Source organism: Mus caroli, unplaced genomic scaffold (assembly GCF_978045245.1).
Source record: "Mus caroli unplaced genomic scaffold, Mus_caroli_1 scaffold_14, whole genome shotgun sequence".
Classification (NCBI taxonomy): domain Eukaryota; kingdom Metazoa; phylum Chordata; class Mammalia; order Rodentia; family Muridae; genus Mus; species Mus caroli.
Genome location: NW_028227269.1, coordinates 68,071,774 through 68,095,849, shown reverse-complemented (window position 1 = coordinate 68,095,849; position 24,076 = coordinate 68,071,774). Strand labels below are relative to the sequence as shown.

At 39.9% G+C, this 24,076-nt stretch overlaps 1 protein-coding gene across 2 annotated transcripts in view; it reads left to right on the top strand.

Moving 5' to 3' along the window:
* Sos2 (SOS Ras/Rho guanine nucleotide exchange factor 2) overlaps positions 1 to 24,076 on the top strand; it is a 95,141-nt gene that overhangs the window by 52,592 nt on the left and 18,473 nt on the right. The window contains exons 8-16 of one of the 2 annotated variants that reach the window (XM_029484537.2): positions 2,142 to 2,240; positions 10,373 to 10,497; positions 11,041 to 11,696; positions 12,165 to 12,246; positions 13,718 to 13,840; positions 17,159 to 17,262; positions 20,180 to 20,402; positions 23,545 to 23,664; positions 23,814 to 23,976. In XM_029484537.2, the coding sequence (XP_029340397.1) occupies positions 2,142 to 2,240; positions 10,373 to 10,497; positions 11,041 to 11,696; positions 12,165 to 12,246; positions 13,718 to 13,840; positions 17,159 to 17,262; positions 20,180 to 20,402; positions 23,545 to 23,664; positions 23,814 to 23,976 (1,695 nt within the window). Of the gene's footprint in view, positions 1 to 2,141; positions 2,241 to 10,369; positions 10,498 to 11,040; positions 11,697 to 12,164; positions 12,247 to 13,717; positions 13,841 to 17,158; positions 17,263 to 20,179; positions 20,403 to 23,544; positions 23,665 to 23,813; positions 23,977 to 24,076 lie in introns of both variants that reach the window. The other variant, XM_021179153.3, reaches the window with a different exon arrangement.

Below are 24,076 nucleotides of genomic sequence, written 5' to 3'. Positions count from 1 at the left end.
TTTATTATTTTTATTATGAAATAAGTAAATAATTTATTATCTTTCTAAAGAAAGTAGGAAAATTTTTCATCAGTCCTTCAAAACTGTGTGTGTGTGTGTGTGTGTGTGTGTTTAGGTAGGACACAACTTCCTATAGGTGCTGTCCACCTTTTTGTTTGAGACAGTCTCTCACTGGCCTGGAATATACCAAGTAGTCTAGGTTGGCTGGGCAGCAAGTCTAGGGACCCACCTCTTCACCTCCCAAATACTGGGGCTGTAAGCATAGGCCACTGTGCCCAGCTTTCTTCACATGAGTGCTGGGGTCTAACTCAAGTCCTGGTGCTTTCAAGAAAAGCAGCCTCTGTCTTGAGTTCTTCCAGTATGTTCTTAATGTGCATCATACACACTTAGTGACAATGGACTCCTAACATTTTAGACAGGGATATATCAGTCAAACAAGTTTAAGAGATGGCTCAGCTTCAAGAGTGCTTGCTGGTGGGCTGGTGAGATGGCTCAGTGGGTAAGAGCACCCGACTGCTCTTCCGAAGGTCCAGAGTTCAAATCCCAGCAACCACATGGGATCATCACAACCATCCGTAACAAGATCTGGTGCCCTCTTCTGGAGTGTCTGAAGACAGCTACAGTGTACTTACATATAATAAATAAATAAATCTTTAAGAGTGCTTGCTGGTGTTGCAGACAACGGGAGTTCAGTTCTTGGCACCTACATCGGGTGGCTCAGAGCTGTCTGTAACTCCAGCTCCAGGGGACCTAACACCCCTTTTCTGGACTCCATGGGAAAACGAGATCTTCTTTTCAAAGGAGATAAATACATTATAAATGGGTTTAAATGTTTCTTAGATGAAAATATGGAGAGTGAGAGAGAATTGAGGCCACACTCTACCACCATTAGCAGCAAAGACTTTGCTGGCATGGCCGGCCTTGACTGCCTGTTAGTTATGGGAACGTCTTCAGGAATGGCCCTTTCCTCCTAGCACAGGACTGTGGTCAGATCTGTGTGCTCCTAAGACAAGCAAATATGTGCACAGACTTTACATCACTTGAGCTCTTCTTTCATTTTTCACCGTGCAATCAGCTGTCCTCATGCAAGTTTTCAGTTCTTCCTGTGTCCTAACCAAGTTACAGCACTAACAACTACCTGGGAAAAAACCTACTTGCCGTGTCCAGGGAGTATTTTACTTAGATAGTATTTGTTAATCCCCTTCCTGTCCCTTGGCTCCCATAATGCTTTCTCCTAGTTCCTTCCATCTCTGGTTTCTTTCTTTTCTATTTATTTAATTATTTGGTTTTTTGTTTATTTATTTATTATATGTAAGTACACTGTGGCTGTCTTCAAACACCCCAGAAGAGGGCATCTGATCACATTACAGATGGTTGTGAGCCACTATGTAGTTGCTGGGATTTGAACTCAGTACCTCCAGAAGAGCAGTCAGTGCTCTTAACTACTGAACCATTTCTCCAGTCCTCTGGTTTCTTTTTAGTCTCCCTGAGTGTTGTTTTTCCCAAGTTCTGTCATTAATTTCTGCTTCAGTGCTCCTGTGCTGTCCTTGGACTTCACCTGCATCTATGTGCTGCTTATTATGTTTCTAGGCCATAATGCTTGTGCTCGTGCTCATGTGTGGTGTGTGTGTGTGTGTTCATGTTCTTAGAGACTTGGGGCCTGTCTGCTAGGCTAATACTCTACTACTAAGCTGCATTCACAGGCCTCTTTCATTTCTGTGTTTGAGATAGGGTATAACTATATTGCACAGCACAAGCTGGCCTCACTTTTATAATCTATCTGACCCCCTGCGTGGCCTCGGCTTCCCAGCAGGTGGGATTATACCTGTATGCCACCTTGACTAGCTCAACTTACAGTAGCTTTAAAAAAAATCCTTTAGGTTATGAGGAGACCCAGATGGTTGAAGAAAATCTGTGGACAACATTGTGAAAGTTACTTCATCATGTAAGACGCAGAAGTGTGTCTGTTTATCAGAAGTGTGCAGGAGATCGGGAGGGGATGATTTCTAGCACTTGATCCTCACTAGAATGCACTTACCATTATCCCCTTGCTAGGTCTGTATCTTGTATTTAAGCTGCTTCTCTTAGGCAGCGTTGCGATGTGTGCCTGTTTCAGAGATGTACTGTATCTTTTGTTGCAGTCCATTGCTGACGGCTTTAAGGAGGCTGTTCGTTATGTCCTTCCGCGCCTCATGCTGGTGCCCGTGTATCACTGTTGGCATTACTTTGAATTATTAAAGGTAAGACAAAAGCGTCCATGAACAAGGCCATTAGATGACTAATAAAGCCTAAAGCCTATTTTTACCTGATTAGATTCTTAATATTTTTTCTCATAAAATACAGTGTCCTAGGGCTAGGGCTAGAGCCCAGTGCCGGGACGCCTGCCTATAGCGTGAAGCTGGGCTGCTGCCTGGCTGGGTGGCGGACACACGAGAGCCCTGAAAGCCGCACACTAACATTGCAACTTCCATACAGAGACCTTGGAGACACTCTCACAGATTGTACTACTCAGCACATCGTTTTCATGTTGTAGACAGGCGTGAGGAAATTAATTTTTGTCAGTTTGTAGAATAGATGCTCAAATTATCAATCCTAACAGAAGAATGTTTTCATGTTAAAGTTAATCTTTGGAGATCCACAGTACAAATCTTTGAAAAAAATTATTTTTAATTTTAGAATTATTATAAATATCTTTTATTGTTTGACCATTATACATGTAAACAGTGTGCCTTGATTAAATTCACACATATCCCTCCCCCTCCCCCTGGGTGTTTCCAACATTTTTCTGCCCCCCTCCTTCTTTTTACTTTTTATTATTTGTGAATTTCACATCATACACTCCAGTCCCACTCATCTTCCCATTTCTTTGAATCCACTCTATGTCCTTACAAGCTCCCCCCAAATAAATTAATAATAATAATGATGATAATATTGTAAACTCTCACTGTGGAAGCTGCAGTATACTAGCATGTCTTACAGTAAGGGTTTTTGACTTAACATCTTTACTTTCGAATGTTCACTGCAATGAGCCATGAACTCTGTCGATTCTGGATCCTCTCATCAGGTCTCCTCTCAGATGTCCTGTTACTGCCCCATGTCATAGAGATTCTGCAGCTTTGGATCTTCATGCACCCCAGCAGTTCATAGATGGACTGGGCCCACTCAAAGCCCCAGTTCTGGGCCTGGGTGGTAGCTGAGTTGGTCAGCCCACCAGCTCTCCTGCACCCACACCACCACACTATCAGGTGGAGCTCCCCAGCACTGCCTGTGAGCTTACCCAATGCCACAGCTGGTAAGGGGCAGGGCTGGTTCTCCCCAGGTCACCCCACTCATGCCACCAGGGCCAGATCTATTGTGCTGCTCAGGCAGGCACAGGGCCCTCAGGGCCTCCCCCCTTCTCATGTCTTCTCTTTTGTTTTGAACCTACAGAGCATAGTAATCTCTGTCTGTTAGACTACTGACCTATCTTATATAAGACATTCATAATGTCATCTAGTTTTATCTTAAAATCATTTTAAAATTGTATTTTCATGCGTGTAAGCAAGGCTTTTGCAAATATGTTTATATCCTACGTGTGCACTTAGTGCTGAGGGAGGCCAGAGGGCATTGGGTCCCTGGACCTGGAGTTATAGATGGTCAGCAGCAGCCACACGGGAACTGGCTGGGAACTGAACCCAGGTCTTTTGCAAGAACAGCAAGTACTCTTAATATCTGAGCCTGTCTCTAATCTTGACAAAAATCAGTTTGAAGTCTTCATGAAATATAATATTTAGTATAGACCAAGTGCACACAATTGTGTGTGTGTGCATGAGAGACAGGGAGGGAGGGAGGGAAAATAAAGAAAGAGTAAATTGGTCTTGTTTTTTTGGGACAGGATCTCATGTCATCTAGACTGGCCTTGAACTCACTGTGTAGCTGAGGATATCTTTGAAGGGCTGAGATTACACTCGTGTTCTATAGACACAGCTTAAACTGTGGTTCTCTTGTTTTTGTTTCCTGGCTGGCCACTAGTTTTAATGACATTGGCTAAGGAACGTTAGTGATTAATCGTAATAGAAGTGGTCTCAGAGTAAGTCAGGTCGTCATGGTCAAACTTGTCTTGCTCTTTCTTAGATGCACTGTAGCAGTGTGGGTAGCCTTGCCAGGGTGGAAATGTAGAGAACAACTGTAAACAAACAATAGCATTACAAAGACTTTAACTTTGTAGAACTCAAAATAAACATCCAGGCTCTTTATGAAGTCTGCAGCCCTTCTCACGTGTACCTGTTTCCCCAAGGATGAAACTAATATCATCAGGTTGTTTATCTATTTGTGCACAAAAAATGATGAACACCAGGCATTTAATTGGAATGAGACGCCTTAAACTTGTCTTCTTGAAATGCATGTTCTTTAGAAACTACCAAGCAAATTCTTTGCCTAGATGTCTACAAGACAGCTGTGGAAGTAGTCTAGCTGTTATTCCAGAATTATTAACTGTGGAGTCAATGGACAAAGTCTAAGCAGGCAATTGAAACCAGTAGTTTGGGGCCTTAAAGGCTGGTGCAGAATGGTCAAGCAGAAAGCTGCTTACTTGAATGAAAAAGGGGCAGGGAGAGAATATTCCTGAACAGGTATACTGTAACTGTAGTCACAAAAGGGAAAAGCAGAGGTACTCACAGGGTGTCTGGGGTCCGTGGGGACTGAGGGGAGAGAGAATGGGTGATTGCCAGAGAAGCTCCATCTTTTGTCTCCTACTTTGTAGCCAAGTCTGCTGTAAAGGGAGCAGACACTGCCTAAGGCACTTGACTTGAGGAAAGCTCTTCTTGGTGAAGTGTTTTAAAGCTTCAAGGAATGACCCAAAGACAGAAACACACTGTGTCTGATTAATGAAGCTACGAGCTCAGGATCTGTAATTTTAATGAACACACAGCAACAGTAAGAACAAATAGGAACATGGAATTGAAAAAGTCACAGAGATCTGAATAACTCACACAGAAGGCTATTCAAAGATTAAATGATTTAAAAAAATACACCTGTATAAAAATAAACACTTCCCCGCATAGTGCATTTGAGACCACAGAAATGTCACTGTCTCTACCCCACATCTTTAAATTTATCTTCTCAGGTCATAACAGTAAGTCTTCCCAAAGGAGACCTTCCAAAAAGACAAGCTGTTTCCTCAGCTGTAACTTCCTGCTTTTTTGTGACATGAACCAACAATCTATCTAAGAGGTGTGTGTGTGTGTGTGTACACATGTGCACACACACACACATACATAAGGCATACATATACACACACACACACACACACACACACACATACATACATACATACATACATACATATATACATCATACATATTGGGAAGTTAGAAGGAGGTATTCTACCAGCAAGCCCATAGTTGTCACTAGTCATAAGATTAGCTATAAGTACAAAGGGATAGATATGTCAACATTACTGGCAAAAAAAAAAAAAATATCCCGTGACAGCTTGTGAGTAACTTTTCATCTTACTAATGGTGGAGACCCCACTGTAGGTATGTATTGACAAGGTAAGCTAAGTAGTCAGAGCGCCTCAAACCTCATGCACCCTAGTTGTTGAGGAGTTAAACCATGGTGGAAGGAGAGAACCGACTCCCACACGGTGTCCTCCACTTTGAGAGTGATTGATGATATAAGAATGTTCCAAAAATAACTTTAAAGCCATTCAGCAATGGTTTCCTCTCTGTGCACAGAGGAGTGGACTCGGTAGGACTCGGGATGGGGTGCATACAAAGAGAACATGAGGCAATATATTAAAATTTAGTAACTTGAGTATACAGGAATTCCTTTTTTGTTTTTACAACTATTCTATAAATTTAGCATTGTTTCAAGAGAAAATATATAAGAGGAAAAAGCATTATCTGAAAAACAACTTTAATATACTACATCTTGTGGTGTATTGGAGGCCAAATTCACCAGTTAGGTGAGGATGCCAGTGTTGTAGAAAGGTTGCGGAGACATGGAAGAGCTTGACTCATTGAGCTGATTCACCATGGTGACTTCCTTGTCAGCTCAGGAAGTGTAGACTATGTCCTTTCAAATACCCATTGAGAAGTGGCCTAGATACTCATTATGTCATTTCTAAGTCTCACTACTGACTATGCGTGGACCTCAGTGGGCAAAAGCTTACCTAGATATCCAGAGCTCTGAGTTCCATCCCCAGGGTCACAAACATCTCTTTGTTGATCTTAATGCTGAAAATCAAAGAAATAGCAAATTACTGAACTGAGATTATAGCACACAGCCATTGTCACTACTGGGAAATTCTAACTCTCCTGATTTTTTTCTACTTGACAAACTTGTAATTATTATATGACTGTTAAAAGGCAGCACGGGAAGGGTTTTGTTTGAATCGTCTTAGAGAGAAGGGAAGTTTAGTAACTTCAATCTGAATTTAGGGTTGTTTGGGTTTGGTAGAATTTCACTGCTGCCACTAATTGAAGATTTTAATCAATAAAAATAAAAGCTTACGCCTTTAATCCCAGCACTCGGGAGGCAGAGGCAGGCAGATTTCTGAGTTCGAGGCCAGCCTGGTCTACAAAGTGAGTTCCAGGACAGCCAGGGCTACACAGAGAAACCCTGTCTCGAAAAACCAAATAAATAAATAAATAAATAAAAGCTTATAATAGACATTTTATGTCATCAACATTGTCTTTATTAAGATATATATCTGTATCTATTTATCTAATATATGTTATATGTATGTGTGTGATGGCCACTGTTTATGGTCAGTGTGTGATGGGAGATGATTGATTAGCACTGAGTCATAGTAACTGTGTGATGTCCAGTGTGTCATATATAAAATATCATATGGTGTATATATGATATAAGATATATACATATACACATATACATATATTAGACATTGTCTCACTATATATCCCTGGATGTTCTGGTACTCACAATATACTCCAGGCTGGCCTTGAACTCGCAGAAATCTACCAATCTTTGCCTCCCAAGTGCTGAGATTAGCAGCATATGCCACTACACCCAGCTACTGAGGTATTTTAATGTAGAGCTGAAATGAAGTTTTTGTAAGAAATCTTTTAAAATTAATAAAACACACTTTTTATGTGTGTGTTTGTGTTTTGCCTGTATGTATGTCTCTGCACCATGTAAATGTATTCCTACAAAGGAAAAAGAGGGTATTGAGTACCCTGGATCTGGAGAGACAGTTATGAGCTGCCATGTGGGTGCTAGGAACCGAATCTGGGTCCTCTGGAAGAGCATCAGTGCTCTTAACCACTGGGCAATCCCCAGCCTGAGAAGTCTTTTATACAGGCAAACTAAGTCATTTTGCTGGTGATCTTCACCTTAAACTTCAGAATAACCAAGCACTGGTAATTTTTCAAACTTGCGGCAGTATTTTTTTTTTGACTCATTATCTTTTCAGTGTTTATTTAGTAATATAAAGATTAGAACATTACTCCTAATATAGTCATTTAAGTTATTTTCATTGTTAATCTTTTTGTAGCAAAATGTTTTTAGATACCTTTGGAAAATCTGATATCTCATGTGTTCCAAGTAGGGAACAGTTTATAGGACACAAATGAGAGGTGCTGGGCCAGGTCTGTAAGCAGCATCCAGATCGTTGAGCCCCTTAAAATATGAGGAAAATGTAAATTCAGATTGTGAAATAAATTGGATGTTTAAATTTTTCTGAAGTGATAATTTTCATATGGTTATATAAATATGCACTTACACAATTTCTTTATAATATCTATGTAATACTTTGTTCTCTTTCAAAAAGATTAAAATATTGGCATATAATCTAACATAAATTGTTAAAAGGTAAAAATTTTTTCCTTTCAAGAGAAAGTGTTTTCTTCTGAGAGAAATATTAAAGAAAAGTTTCAGCAAGTGAAATAAAGCCAAATTTTGAGAGATTAAAAAATTAGATAAGAGCCGGTCATGGTGGCGCATGCCTTTAATCCCAGTACTTGGGAGGCAGAGGCAGGTGGATTTCTGAGTTCAAGGCCAGCCTGGTCTACAGAGTGAGTTCCAGGACAGTCAGGGCTACACAGAGAAACCCTGTCTCGAAAAACCAACCAACCAACCAAACAAACAAACAAAATTAGATAAAAATGTTTATTTCTAAGGATTATTACAAAAATTTAAAAATTAACCTTCATGGTTTCTGGATACTGCAGTGGTTGAATTTAACGTTATAAAAATATCCTCCTGCAGAGGATCTGGTTCATTTGCCAGTGCCTTCAGTACTTACAGCCATCTGGGACTTCAGCTCCAGGGGAGTAGGATGCCCCCTTCTTGCCTCTGTGGGCACCAGGTACAAATTGGCATGTAGATATGTATGTAGACTAAACACCCATAAACATATAATAATGTAAAAATTAAAAGTATACCAATAAAACTCTTTATAGTGTTTGGTTACACACAGCTTTTGACACATTGAAATGTTAAATTTTATTTATTTTATTCTGTTGTAAAACAAATATATGTAAACTTTTTGAAATTGCCAGAACTTAAGTATTTAACAGAGAGTATGTAGTAATTTTAGGAATTTATCTTATTGTATGTCTTCATATTAGTGAATAAAAGTAACTTTAAAAAAAGAACAAACAAACTTTGAAAGCCAGACCTGGTGGTACATACCTTCGATCCCAGCACTCGGGAGGCACAAACAGTTCTCTGTGAGTTTGAGGCCAGCCTGGTCTACAAAGCTAGTCTAGGACAGCCAGGGCTGTTACACAGAGAAACCCCATCTTGAACAACCACGAGAAAAGTGTTGCTTTGTAATTGTGTGTGTAGTGTTGAGGTGGGTGTGGGCGCTGAGGACACAGGTGGAGGGCAGAGGACAGGCTGTGGAGTTGGTACTCCTTCTGCCTTTCTGTGGGTTCTGCATATGGAACTCAAGTCATTAGGTTTGCCTAGCAAGTGCGTTAGCCAATTAGCCATCCTGCTGGCCCTAAAGTAACTCTTAATTAAACATCATGCTTTAAATACTTTAAATTATTTTGTATGATAAAAAGTTCCTAAATCGTTTCACAGTTATCTTTTTCCATTGACTTTTATGCTGACAGTACTTTATATCTTCATTGGGTTTGTTAACCGAGGGTTGATTTTAAGAAGTCAGATGGTATATGTAACTATACAAAGTTACAGTTGTCTTTATTAGCTATAGTAGTCTTTTTGCTGCGTCCAAATATCTGACAAAAAACAAAGTTAGTGGGGACTGTAGAGATGGCTCAGCGGTTAAGAGCACTGACTGCTCTTCTGAAAGTCCTGAGTTCAATTCCCAGCGACCACATGGTGGCTCACAACCATCTGTAATGGGATCTGATGCCCTCTTCTGGTGCGTTTGAAGACAGCTATAGTGTACTCACATACATAAAAATCAATTAATAAATAAATCCTTTAAAAAAAAACAAAGTTAGTGAGGAAGGAGTACGGTTGAAGAAGGGATGCAGTCCATCACTGTGGGGGAAGCATGGCAGCATCCTCAGTCAGGGAGCAAAGGACTGGAAGGAAGGCCAGGCTACTGAAAGAAAGATGAAACTTCAAGACCTGTAAGTCATATAAAGTACTCAGAAATGGCTGGTTGTTTGTGAGCCTAGAGGCTGCCTGGGGCTGAGAATAAAGAAAAACAAACCTGGGTATGCCCCGTAGTTAAAACATTCCTGGGAACAGCTTAACCTTAAAGAGGAATGTGAAGACATAACAGGGCTATCTTGTCTGAGTCAACCCCATCTGGCCGGAACCTCCCCTCTCTCTGTCTATTGTCCCTTGACTCAGGGTAAAGTCATACATCAACTGGTTGCTATGTGAACAAAGATAAGCACCCAGCCCACAGGAACAAAGTCCTGATGCCCTTTCTCTGACATGTAATCCTTCTGTTAACGTTTGAATGAGCCAATCCCATACCTTTGTTGAAATTCCGCACACCCCTAATCCTTATTCTTCCATAAAAACCCCTAGCTTTCGAGCCTCGTGGCCGACATCCGTTATCTCCTGTGTGGGATGCATGTTGGTCCAGAGCTCCGTCATTAAACTGCCTCATGTGATTACAGCAAGATAGATTCTCTTGTTTCTTTGGGTGCTCTCTCACTCCCGAGACTAGAGTGGGGGTCCCCAAAAGGGGGTCTTACACTACAAAATCTTCAGATGCCCCAGTGGGAGGGAAGCCCACCTCCTAATGGTTCCACAGCCTTCCTCACACAGTGCTACCAGCGGGAACAAAGTGTGCAGACACGTAAGCTTGTGGGAGACATTGCACCTTCAAACTGCAGCATTAAATATATTGAGGTTTTAAATATCTGTTTCCACTTTAACTACAAGGAAGTTGAGAGTAGAACCAAAGAATGTAATTTTTTCTCCCCTCCCCCCTTAGCAGTTGAAGGCATGCAGTGAAGAGCAGGAGGACAAAGAGTGCTTGAATCAGGCTATCACTGCCCTCATGAACCTGCAAGGCAGCATGGACCGCATTTACAAGCAGCACTCCCCCAGACGCCGGCCCGGGTAGGTCTAGACCGCACTTCTTCACCGTGTGGGATAGCCTCTGTTCCAGGTGGGATTTAGAATGACACGCGGTCTTGAAAATTATGCTTATCCTTTTATGACCTGTGTTAGTCAGAAAATCACCACACTACCATTGTTACATTGATAGGATATAGCTTACAAATTTAAATATATATTTACTGAAATTTTATGTAATTTTCTGTAGTGTGGAATTTTTTAATAATTTTAGTTCTTATGGCTCAAGGAATAAAATATTCAGCTGTAATATTTACTTTGGTAGTAGTAAAATTGAGATAGTTGCTATTGAGGGGCAGGGCTAGAAGAAAATAATTGTTAGAAATATAGTTTAATATTTCATTATTTAAGCTTTTGAATGCTGAGTATTCAAACCCAGGGCTTTTTACATGCTAAGTATAGACTCAGTCATTGAAGTATACCCCTCAACTCAGCTTAATACTTTCGTTATTTGATTTGGGATTATGTAATCATTATCACTGAATAAGCCAAAAGTTACCTTGTTTTTTAAATTTTTTTTTCTTTTAGGGATCCAGTTTGCCTTTTTTACAATCGTCAATTAAGAAGCAAACACCTGGCTATCAAAAAAATGAATGAAATTCAGAAAAACATAGATGGGTGGGAAGGCAAAGATATCGGACAGTGTTGTAATGAGTTCATAATGGAGGGACCATTGACCAGAATTGGTGCTAAACACGAAAGGCATATATTTCTCTTTGATGGCTTAATGATCAGCTGTAAACCCAATCATGGCCAGACCCGGCTTCCAGGATATAGCAGTGCAGAATACAGATTAAAGGAGAAGTTTGTCATGAGGAAAATTCAAATCTGTGATAAGGAAGACACCTGTGAGTACAGACATGCTTTTGAATTAGTGTCCAAAGATGAAAACAGTGTAATATTTGCTGCCAAATCAGCTGAAGAGAAAAACAACTGGATGGCAGCCCTCATTTCCCTGCACTATCGCAGCACTCTAGACAGAATGCTGGACTCTGTGCTGCTGAAAGAAGAGAATGAGCAGCCCCTGAGGCTACCCAGTCCAGATATGTATCGCTTTGTGGTAACAGACTCTGAGGAAAACATTGTGTTTGAAGACAACTTGCAAAGCAGAAGTGGCATCCCCATAATTAAAGGAGGCACTGTGGTGAAACTGATCGAAAGGCTAACATACCACATGTATGCAGGTATGAGACTAGCACCCAATGGCTAAGGACGCTTCAGAGTTGGGGTAGGGAATGGGGTAGGGCGCCACCAATAAACAATAACGAAAAATCAAAAGACTGAATAATTCATTAAACATTTCTAAAATGTGTCATTAGTTTCAATGGCAGTAAATGCTCGTAAAGATATTTATTTGTAAAATTAAATTTGAAAATGATCCCTACTCTCATTTATCAAGAAGTGGATTCTTTACTTGATAAGGAGTTCAAGTCTATCCTTGGCTACATAGTGATTTTTGAAGCTAGCCTGGGCTACATGAGTTCTTGTCCATATGGGATGTAGTAGGAGAAAGAAATACTATATCTGTCAGGAAAAAGCTACAGTAGAAGAAACCAAAGTTAAAACAAAAAGGGAAGAAAGGAAAGTGGAACTTTGAGTTACTTAAAACGGATAAATTAAACATGAATCTGTTCTCTGCTTGACTTTTTCAGATCCCAATTTTGTTCGTACTTTTCTTACTACATATCGTTCATTTTGTAAACCACAGGAATTGCTAAGCTTGCTGATAGAAAGGTAAGAAAGACATATTTAATTATCTGAACATCTGTGTACTTTGCAGAGGTCCTGGTAACACTCAGGACTTGCTTGGTATTACACCAATAAGACTACTGTTCTTTTCAGTGGGCTTGCTTGCCCAGCCTTTGCTGAGGAGGGCTCTTCAGTGGGAAACGGAAAAACGAGCTTAAAGGATAAAAACTGTGTATTTTAATAAACTTTATTTTGTTTATTAAAGATGCATCTTTCCCTTTAACTTTTACAATAAACTTATGATAAATTTCAAAATACATAGAAGGATAGAAGAATATTATACTTTTATCTGTCATCAGCCTCAGTAATCATTGACTTACCTCGTTTCCTTACAAATTTAATCATCCTACCCCCAGGAATATTTTGAAGTAGATTCTAGACCACAGATTTTATCTAAATATTTTTATATGCATTTCTAAAATAGTGGTTCTCAACATTCCTAATGCTGTAACCCATTAACAAAGCTCCTCATATGGTGACCCCCCCGCCAAATACCCCCCCAAAAAAGATAAATTTATTTTTGCTGCTATTTGGTAATTGTGATTTCGCTACTGTTAGAAATCACAATGTAAATATTTTTGAAGATGGAGATTTGCCAAAGGGGTAACAACCCAGGGGTTGAGAACTTCTGTTCTAAAAGATAATCTTTTATTTTTAAAACTCATGTATTATTGACCCTAAAAATTAATGATTTCTGTATTATTAATTTATAAATATTAAGGTTTGAGCTGAAATTTTTACTGTATTTTAAGTAGTATTTTAACTGCCTTACAGTTTAAAATTTAAAATGTGAACCTTTTCTGTGATGATCAGTGCTACCTATAAAACTTTTTTGAGGTTGGGCAGTGGTGGCGCACGCCTTTAATCCCAGCACTCGGGAGGCAGAGGCAGGCGGATTTCTGAGTTCAAGGCCAGCCTGGTCTACAGAGTGAGTTCCAGGACAGCCAGGACTACACAGAGAAACCCTGTCTCAAAAAACCAAAACAACAACAACAACAACAACAAAACAAAACAAAAAACTATTATTGAAAATAAGAATACAGGGTCTTCTTATAGAAAGATGTCTCAAGGGTTAGGAGCTTGTACCTGCTCTTCCAGAACCCAACGTGGCTCCCTGTGCCCACATTGCCTGCAGCTCCTACTCCATGGCCTCCGGCCTCTGTAGGTGTGTACACACACAAAGTATACACACAGTACACACACACACACACACACAGAAGTAATAATAATAATAATAATAATAATAATAATAATAATGTTTTTAAAAGAAAAGACTACACACCTTGTACCGAATAGTCAAAGGCTGTTTGCTTCTGTGTGCAGTGTCTTAAGAGGGTAAACAGTACTTGCGTTAATGAGAGAAATAGCATTACTGAGCCATAACGTTTTTCTTGTTGCATGCAAAGTCTCTTCCATTTACGTATGACAAATTTCTCTGACTTGATTTTATTCTTAGGTTTGAAATTCCAGAACCAGAACCCACTGAGGCAGACAAGCTGGCGTTAGAGAAAGGCGAGCAGCCAATCAGCGCAGATCTGAAAAGATTCCGCAAGGAATATGTCCAACCTGTGCAACTTAGGTTTGACCTGAATGTCACATCTTAAAAATATTTTCACTACCTAGTTTACACACAAGTTCTTAGCTCTTAATTCAAATCCTTCCATTATTAACCTTATCTCCATTGTTTCCTTCTATCTTTCTTTGTAGGATGATTATTAAATAAGTAGCCCTAAAGTAGTTTAATTATTTAAATATACCGTGTTATTTGTATCATCTATGTGTGTCACATGATAGATTATCTTCACATGCCTATTTGTTTTTATTTTTGTCTGTAATGTGGTGTGTGTGCCTGTGTGTATGTGTATGATACATGTGTATGCAGGTTTGTGTACATGAGTCCCAAAGTTGGCATCTAGTGTGTCTTCCTTGATTGCTGTCTGCTCTACTTACTGAGACAAGCTAGTATAGCTAGCCAGCTTCCCTAGGGAGTCTCCAGTGTCTTTCCACAGTGGATTATGGACACCCACATACAAATGTGCCTACTGTAACCTTGGCTCCCATCCGTTCCTTTATATCCCAGTATGTAAGTGCAGTAACTGTGGAGTTTTCACAGTAGGTCGTATTTGTGGACGTTGTAGTTCCTTTCCTCCTCAGGATATCTGGACATTTGATAATTGCAGGAATCCTTGTCATAGTGAAAGAATATTTGATTCCAGCAGGTGTCTGTTGCTAGTATTTCCTGTCTGCAGTTACTACTGTAGTGCTTTATCTTTTCTCTCTTATTCTTGCAGCAGCATTTCTTTGTACTACGAGGGATAGAACATAATTCTATGCCTGCTCTATGTATAAGGAAATAAAAACTTAGCAAGATAAAGCAACTTGAAATAACTTATACAAAAGAAGTGGCATGCTAAGGTTAAAACCCATGTCTGACTTCCTTAACCAACATGCTTTCTTTGTTTTTTTTTTCTACTAAACATTGACATAAACATCTTTTTTTGTTGTTGGTTTTTTGTCTTATCTTGTTTTGTTTTGTTTTTTTGAGACAGAATTTTTCTGTGTATTTCTGGCTGTCCTAGAACTCTATTTTATAGACCAGGCTAGCCTCAAACTCACTGAGATTTGCCTACCTCTGGCTTCCAAGTGCTAGGATTAAAAGCATGTGCCACCAAGCCTAGCAAGACCCATACATCTTCTTACCCATGCCAGACAGAGCCCTTGTGTCCTCTCTAATAAAGCTGTTTTCCATCTCCAAAGGCACTGTTCTGATCTCTCCCTCCATAGAGTTATCGTTTTAGATGTGAATTGAAATGTATTTCCTTCGTTTCAGACCCTTCTAATGAACGTGCTTTTGAGATTGATCTATGTTGCGTATATCAGTTATTTTTAAATGTATTGATATGACTGGCTCAGAATGACTGGATGGAAAGGTTAGGTGCATGTTCAGTTCCAGAGGGAGTGTCAGGACTTCTCTAAACATTGTCAGAACATTGCCTGTGCGCTCCTGTGCTTTGTACCTTGCCACTGTTTACAGATGTGTCTGGTTTGCACCTCCACTGTAGTGTTGAGTATACAGTCGTTCCTCGCTGTGATTTGTTTTCTCTCAGTGACTCATGATGTTAAGAACTTTTGTTTCTTACTGACCGTTCATACTGGTATAGTCCAGAGTCTGGCTCAAACTCCTTGCCTGTTACACTTGCTCGTTTAGTTTGCACTGGGGCGGAGAGCTGGGCCAAGAAGCTTGCAGTGACCACACTTTGTCGGGAAACGGATTTGCCAGTGCTTTCTTCCACACAGTGGCTAGCCCACTAGTTTTCCTACTGGTTTTTGTTTTGTGAGTTCTTTGTTGTTTCTATTTCCATTTTAAGGTCCTGGATGAAGCTGAAACGTTTAGTTTTGTTAAAGTCTGATGCTAAGACTTTCTCCTTTCATATAGCAATTTTCGAATTGCATTGTTCTTGGAGGAAATGGAACTATTTGAATTGAGCTAAGTATCAACCAGAGGCTACCACTTCTGTGCTCTTGGTGCACTCCTCAGCTGCAGTGTCAGCCAGGCGCTCCGTGACATGAGGTTGTTTAACACAAGCAGCGCAGCATACACAGACCTTGTGTTCTCCCGTCCTTCTGTGAGGAGAGAATAGGCCCTAACTGGGAATAGTCATTGTTCTGAAGTAATAAAACAAAAATGCTAAAGCAGCTCATTTAGATTACAGTGGATCAGTGGTAGGGAGTGGAAAATTGTGTCTATAGAGATGACTAAATCTGTGTACTTGCTACATCATAAGTAATCATCTTGAGACATAACAAAACAAATCCTCTGTCCAAAGTAGTGTTTTTGACTTTGGAAATAAACTACAAGATTATATACTTATGTGGTGTAGCTCACAAAGAAATGATAGCAGCTGAATTCAAAATCACATACACTAAATGCTAGTTTTTCATTTAATTTGAAAAATGCATCAAAATTTATATCTTAAGAATGATGTTCCTGTGCAGTGGTGGCACACGGCTTTTATCCCAGCACTTGGGAGGCAGAGGCAGGCGGATTTCTAAGTTCAAGGCCAGCCTGGTCTACAAAGTGAGTTCCAAGATAGCCAGAGCTACACAGAGAAACCCTGTCTCGGAAAAGACCAAAAAAAAAAAAAAGAAGAAGAATGATGATGTCAGGGCTCTGGGGAAAGGGATGGGTCCCGAAAGTGCTTCTCATTGCACGCATGAGGGCCTGACTTCAATTCCCAGCACCCATGCAGCAGCACTGGAGAGGTAGAGACAGGAGGATCCTGGGAGCTCCAGATCCAGTGAGCGACCCTGTCTGTGGTGATGATGGTGGTGATGGTGATGATGATGGTGATGGTGATGATGATGGTGATGGTGATGATGATGGTGATGGTGATGATGATGGTGATGGTGATGATGATGTGATGGTGATGATGATGTGATGGTGATGATGATGTGATGGTGATGATGATGTGATGGTGATGATGATGTGATGGTGATGATGATGTGATGGTGATGATGATGTGATGGTGATGATGATGTGATGGTGATGATGATGTGATGGTGATGATGATGTGATGGTGATGATGATGTGATGGTGATGATGATGTATGTGATTAAAGAAGACACATGATGTTGGTTGACTTGCACACACACATATAATGCCTTTTCCGTGTAAGAAATTAAAAAAAAATTTCATATTATGAAGCATGATTCTTTTACATGACTAAAAAAGTTCCTTTTCTTAAGATAAATGAGTAATAATGCAGAGAATGAGGCTTTATATTTTACAGTATTAAAGCTTCAATTTAGAGCACAGTCTGAAAAACAAACTTAACATTTCTGAGCTCTGTGTAGTTTTGAGTATAGCTCTCATAAATGTCTCCTTCTGTTTTATCAGGGTCTTGAATGTCTTTCGCCACTGGGTTGAGCATCATTATTATGACTTTGAAAGAGACTTGGAATTGCTTGAAAGACTAGAATCCTTCATTTCAAGTGTAAGAGGTATATTATTTAAAGACTTGATTGACTCTTATGTTGTACATGAGTTTTTAGAAATTCTCTGACTTTTAGTTAAAAAATAAACTAGTCATGTTTTCAAAACTGAAATAATACTTGGGATATTTGCTGTTTGTTCTATACAATGCCTTGTGTCTTCAGCATCACCTTCAGTTGCAGACCCTTGCCTTCTCAGCCGTTGGCTTTGTTCTTGTTCTCTGTCAACACTGGAGATGGAGCACATGGCCTGCTGTACAAGGCAAGACTTGAACACTGAGCAAGCCCTCTCAGCTCCCTTTGAAGTACTGAAGCCAAAAGCTTCTTTTTATTTATTTTTTGCTTTTAAGGTATATAGGGGCTGGTGTGTGTGGCACTGAGAGGACCTGGGTCCGTTCCCATAACTCGTTGCCTAAACTCCAGCTCCAGACCCTCTGAGTCCCTTGTCTGTCCTCTGTGAACACTTGAACATGCGTGGTATACACACACACACACACACACGCACATGCACTCAGGTACACATACACTCTCATACTCATGTAAAAATTATCTGAAAAAGTGTTAACATTTTATGTCACCTCAAGATTGTCACTCCTTTAGATAAATACAAATATGACTAATTTTGCCTCCTAGTCCCCTTGTTCCTCGTATTTAATTTTGGACCATTAACATTGAAAAAAAATGTATTTACTTGTGGAAAAGTATTCCAGGAAAAATATCTTCTGCACTGGAAAGGTAAGCATTTCCTACTTGAAGGTTCAGAATCACAGCATTGAAGGGAAAGTCCAGGACTTGACAGGTGAACACATAGATGTTACCATACTGTGTGCTATTAATAAAGCACATGTGTGTTAACCAACAGTGTAAAACATTGCCTGAAACAATGGAGCAAGCCAGCTTCTCCACTCCCTGTTTGTTCTTCTTGTTATAAAAGCAGAAAACATGTTCTGGCTCACAGTTCAAAGTTTTCAGTCTGTACTTGGCTGGCTCCATTTTTCTGGGCTTGTGATTTGAAAGAATACCAAGACAGGGTGTAGTAGAATAAAGCTGTTCACCTCATAGCAACCAGGGCGCAAAGAGCTTACTTGTTCTTTAAAGGAAATTTTGTTCAAAATAGAGGGTGTGATTCCTTTGTCCTAACTTTGAGGTGTCAAACAGAATTGTTATTGTTCATGTGTGTCTCAAAATTGTTCACAATACTAAATCACTGCATTAAGGTTAAATTTATTTTTATCATTTATTATCTTTTAAATTTTATGTATATGAGAGGTTTGCCTGTGTGTTTATCTATATGTCACACTCATTCTGGTGCCCACGTTAGTCAGAAGACTGCACTGCATCCCTAGAACTGAACATGCTAAAGAGTGAATCCCCACCATGCCAGGGATGGGAACCGAACCTGGGTCCTCTGCAAGAGCAGCCAGTGCTCTTAACTGCTGAGTCATCTCTCCAGACTCTTATTTGATATTTTTGAGAAAGGGTCTCATGTACCCCGGCTGGATTTGAACTCACTACTGTAGCCAAGGATGACCTTGAACCCTTGTTCTTCCTCTGTGCTAGGAATGAATTATATCAAAACTGTTAATGAAAACAGTAAGTTGTACCCAATCTAAAGCTTTAAAAACACATATATTAAATTTATTTATTTACTTATTTATTTAGAGCATGTGTGTTAATGTTCTACATTCTCTTTTGTACAAATTATATCTCAGAGTAAACAAATATTTCATGAGGGAAAGTTAGTATTTTAATAGAAATAGCCTAATAACAGAAGAATTAATGATGTCCCCATCCCCAGTGCTAATAAAATAATAGATCTAGGGGCCAGCGATGGTCCCGTGGTGAAGGGTGCTTAGTGCTATGGCAAAGGCCCAAGTTCCCAGTGACAGGCTCATAATGGCCTGTGAGTGGCTCTGGGGAAATCACATGTCCTCTTCTGGTCTCCAAGGGTACTTCTGCATGTGTGTGTGTGTACTACATGTTTTTTTATAATCATCTAGAGACTTAGAATTAATAAATACCACAAAAAGAAAGGTATTTACTAATTAGACTATGTGTCTGTATCTCTGGTTTTGAAAAAATCTAGGAGATAGATATATATCGCAAATAATGCCATAGGTAAGAAATTGCAAAAAAAATGCAAACTTGGGAAAATCCACAGAACGAACACCACAGGATAAGTAATTCAGTTTCATCAACAGATAACCTGCAAGCGGCTTGAGTGATGAAAGGGGAGCTTGCATAGTAAAGACAATGATAATGTATGGACCTGAGGTCATGGGTGTGTCCTTTTTACTCTTCTTTTATGTGTTTGGCTGTTTAGCTTACATGTATATCTGTGTACCATCGAGGCAAGAAGAGGGCGTTGGAGCCTCTAGAACTGGAGTTACAGACCGTTGCAGGTGCTTGCTATTGAACCTGGGCCCTGTGGAAGATCAGCTAGTACTCTTAACCGATGGGCCATATCTCCAGCCCCAGTGTCCTTTTAAAAACAAGTCAACTATATGAAACATTTGAAAGTTAAACTTTCAAATACTAGGAAAGTATGTGAAGACATTAATATTATGTCTTAAGATAAAGCATATATTTTAAGACAAAACATAAGAAGACATTAAGACAAAGGACGCTTTACTGGATGTGGTGACTCATGTCTGTAATACCAGCATTTAGGCCCAGCATAGAGGCCCAAGGATTTAGAGTTTAAAACTAGTTTTTGGGCTCCATAGTGAGATGCTGTCTGAAAAAACAATGTTAGGAATCAGTTTTTATATGTAACAATGCTATCGTTTTTACTTTGGAGGTTTTAAAATCATTTGCCTAAATATTAATGAAATGATAATGTCTTGTACTTGTGGAGCCAAGTTAATCTTGCCATTTGCAGTTATGTTTGTCAAGTAAAAGGCTTTTCTGCTTGTTTCCCCTCTAGGGAAAGCCATGAAGAAATGGGTAGAATCCATTGCTAAGATAATCAAGAGGAAGAAGCAAGCTCAGGCAAATGGAATAAGCCATAATATCACCTTTGAAAGCTCCCCTCCACCAGTGGAATGGCACATCAGTAGAACAGGACAGCTTGAAACATTTGACCTTATGACACTCCATCCAATAGAGATCGCACGGCAGCTAACGCTTTTGGAATCTGACCTCTACAGGTAGATTGTGTTCATTTCTTACTTTATTTCAAGACTCTGAATATACTTCTTAAGGGTTTTCAAAGTACTTTGCTAATTATTCATCAGTGTTTAAGAATAGCTCTGAGCAATGGTGTCAGCGTTTGGAAGCTGATTATGGGATGGATCCCTGGATATGGCAGTCTCTAGATGGTCCATCCTTTCATCACAGCTCCAAACTTTGTCTCTGTAACTCCTTCCATGGGTGTTTTGTTCCCAATTCTAAGAAGGGGCACAGTGTCCACACACAGATATAGCTCTCTCTTGTGAAACTATGCCGGGGCCAAACAAACATAGAAGTGGATGCTCACAGACAGCTATTGGATGGATCACAGGGCCCCCAATGGAGGAGCTAGAAAAAGTACCCAAGGGGGCTGGTGAGATGGCTCAGTGGGTAAGAGCACCCGACTGCTCTTCCGAAGGTCCAGAGTTCAAATCCCAGCAACCACATGGTGGCTCACAACCATCCACAACGAGATCTGGCGCCCTCTTCTGGAGTGTCTGAAGACAGCTACAGTGTACTTACATATAATAAATAAATAAATCTTTAAAAAAAAAAAAAAAAAAAAAGAAAAAGTACCCAAGGAACTAAAGGGATCTGCAACCCTATAGTTGGAACAACATGATGAACTAACCAGTACCCCGGAGCTCTTGTCTCTAGCTGCATAAGTATCGAAAGATGGCCTAGTCGGCCATCACTGGAAAGAGAGACCCATTGGACTAGCAAACTTTATATGCCCCAATACAGGGGAATGCCAGGGCCAAAAGAATGGGAATGGGTGGGTAGGGAAGTGGGGGGGGGGTATGGGGGACTTTTGGAAATGTAATTGAGGAAAATACGTAAAAAAAAAAAAAAAAAAAGAATAGCTCTGAGCCAACACAGTGAAAGGAGAGAACTGGCCTATCCAAGTTGTCCTCTGACTACCACACATGTCTCTCTTTCTCTTCCTTCCTCTCCCTCTCATGTGCTCTCTCTCTCTCTCTCTCTCTCTCTAATTGTGTATGTATGTATATGTGTATGTGTCTATGTATATATATACACACTTCCCTGCTTCCTAGATTACTTTAGTCTGAGATTAAGTCAGTCAGTCTGGATAAGAGGTTGAGAGATTCTTGGCAGATAAATGAATAGAGTATAAAATGAGATAAGTCTTACTCTCTTTCACTTACAACCCAGGCTCCAGCGACTACTGTACTTCATGTCGGTAACTGCTCCTTGTTGAAACACAAGCCCTTATCATGATGCCACCACACCTTCCTGAATCCATAAGTCTTCTTTTGTATCGTAGCTGGGTGTGGTGGAATAAGCCTGTCCTAGCAGTCTGAGGTAGAGGGCAGGAGGAGCCAGAGCTCAAGGCCAGCTTCAGCTACGCAGAGCAAGGTGAGAGCCAGCCTGAGCTACATGAGGCCTTGTCTGAAAAAAATAAAGTAAACAAAAAGTATAGAAAATATTGTAGCTGGACGTGGTGGCACACACCTTTAATCCTAGCACTCAGGAGGCAGAGGCAGGCGGATTTCTGAGTTCCAGGCCAGCATGGTCTACAAAGTGAGTTCCAGAACAGTCAGGGCTATACAGAGAAACCCTGTCTCGAGAAAAAAAAAAAAAAACAAACAAAATCTTGAAGAAGTTAACCTCATCAGGAGATTATTTTTCTAATGAATTTATTTTTTTGTAATGGGTAGTTTGTCTATGTGAATGTCTGCATCACAATGCATGCCTGGTACGTGGGAGTCTGGACCCTCTGGGACCAGAGTTACAGACACTTGTGAGCCACCATATGGATGCTAGGAATTGAACATAGGTCCTCTGGAAAAATAGCTAGGGCTTTTAACTGCTGAGCATCTCTCCAGTCCAGCAGCTATTTAAAAAAAAAAAGATTGCACAGGAAAAAGCAAGGCTGTATAAACTTCAGTGCTATGTAGACTGAAGGAAAGAACCAGATATAAGCTGTCTTCATGAGAATTGTCTGGGTGGCACTGGAAGGGCTCTGTAACACGCCAGTGAGTATTTGTAAGCAGCTCATCAAGAAGGCCATGCTCTATTTTAAGTAATCTGGAATCACTTAATGTGGACGGTAGTCTTTAAAATAGGTATAAATTGTGATTTGAAACAGGTAGGCATGAAGGAACTTGTTACTTGAGGCAACAAAGCATTTTGTATTGGATAGTTTTCTCTCATGAATGAATGTGATACCCATTTTTAAAAAGGTAACATGGGTACCATTTTTTAAGTATGTATTTCCATGAAGGCATGCATTGTGGCATAGAAATGCATTTCTTTTGTTCTATGATTTGTTTGATAGAAGAAAGGTAACAGACTTTGATACTATGCAAATTTCTAGTGAAATAATAAGTAAGAAAATGTATTCTAAAAAAGACAGGCATGGTGGCACATGCCTACAGTGCCAGCACTTGGAAGACTGGGGGGAGAGAGAACAAGAGTTCAAGGCTGTATTCTCATACAGAGACTCAAGACCAGCCTGAACTACATTAGTCCCTGCCGAAGAAATCAATAAATGTGTTCCCGAAACTGTTAGCAAGTGCCAATTTGTCTTCAAGTCTACTGACCAAAAGAATTTTTTTTTAAAAGATTTATTTATTTATTTAATATATGTGAATACACTGTAGCTGTCTTTAGATACACCAAAAGACGGCATCAGATCCCATTACAGGTGGTTGTAAGCCACCATGTGCTTGCTGGGACTTGAACTCAGGAACTGTGGAAGAAGAGCCAGTGCTCTTAACTGTGTCAGTTTATCCTCGGTGTATTCATAGATGCTGAAGTGCTTGGTCAGTTACTCTGTGTCTTCAGGGCTGTCAGATATTACCAAGCTGTTTGTCAGGTGGTTGTGGATCCATCTCCACAGCAGTGGAGACTTCCTGTTTTCTACTTACCTTTTGGTGTAACCTCCAGACTCCTTCAGGTGATGGTTGTAAAAGGGGATTTTATTCTAGTTTTGTTTGTTTTTTCCCCTGAGTGATAAAACATATTTTCCAGGCTGTTTGGGTCTGTTGCTGTGTTAATTAACTTGCTCATATAATTCTCAGCTTACCTTTAGAACTTCTTAGATAACTGGATACTAACTCTGTAGGGTGAGTTTTATTGATGGTTGTTGTTTTACAGGAAAGTCCAGCCCTCTGAACTTGTAGGGAGTGTCTGGACCAAAGAAGATAAAGAAATCAATTCTCCAAATTTATTAAAAATGATTCGCCATACAACAAACCTCACTCTATGGTTTGAAAAGTAAGTTTTCATTTACTCTGTCTTATGTTCCTTAGTAGTCAATAATGTTAAGTCATATTTAAGCTAACTCTGGCTTTATAAGGAGGTTTCTCATTTTCCAAGTGAGGTGAAGAAAGTGTCCTAAGCCATGACTATGTTGTTGTTGTTAGATGCATTGTGGAAGCAGAAAACTTTGAAGAGCGGGTGGCAGTGCTCAGCAGAATAGTAGAAATTCTGCAAGTATTTCAAGACTTGAATAATTTCAATGGCGTGTTGGAGATAGTGAGTGCAGTCAACTCCGTGTCAGTGTACAGGCTAGACCACACGTTTGAGGTGAGTTTTAGCTTGGCTATATATTTCATCTTTTGGGAAGATTGATAAAATTAACATCAGAGATCACTTTTACTGATTTTTAAGCAAATGTTCCTTAAAA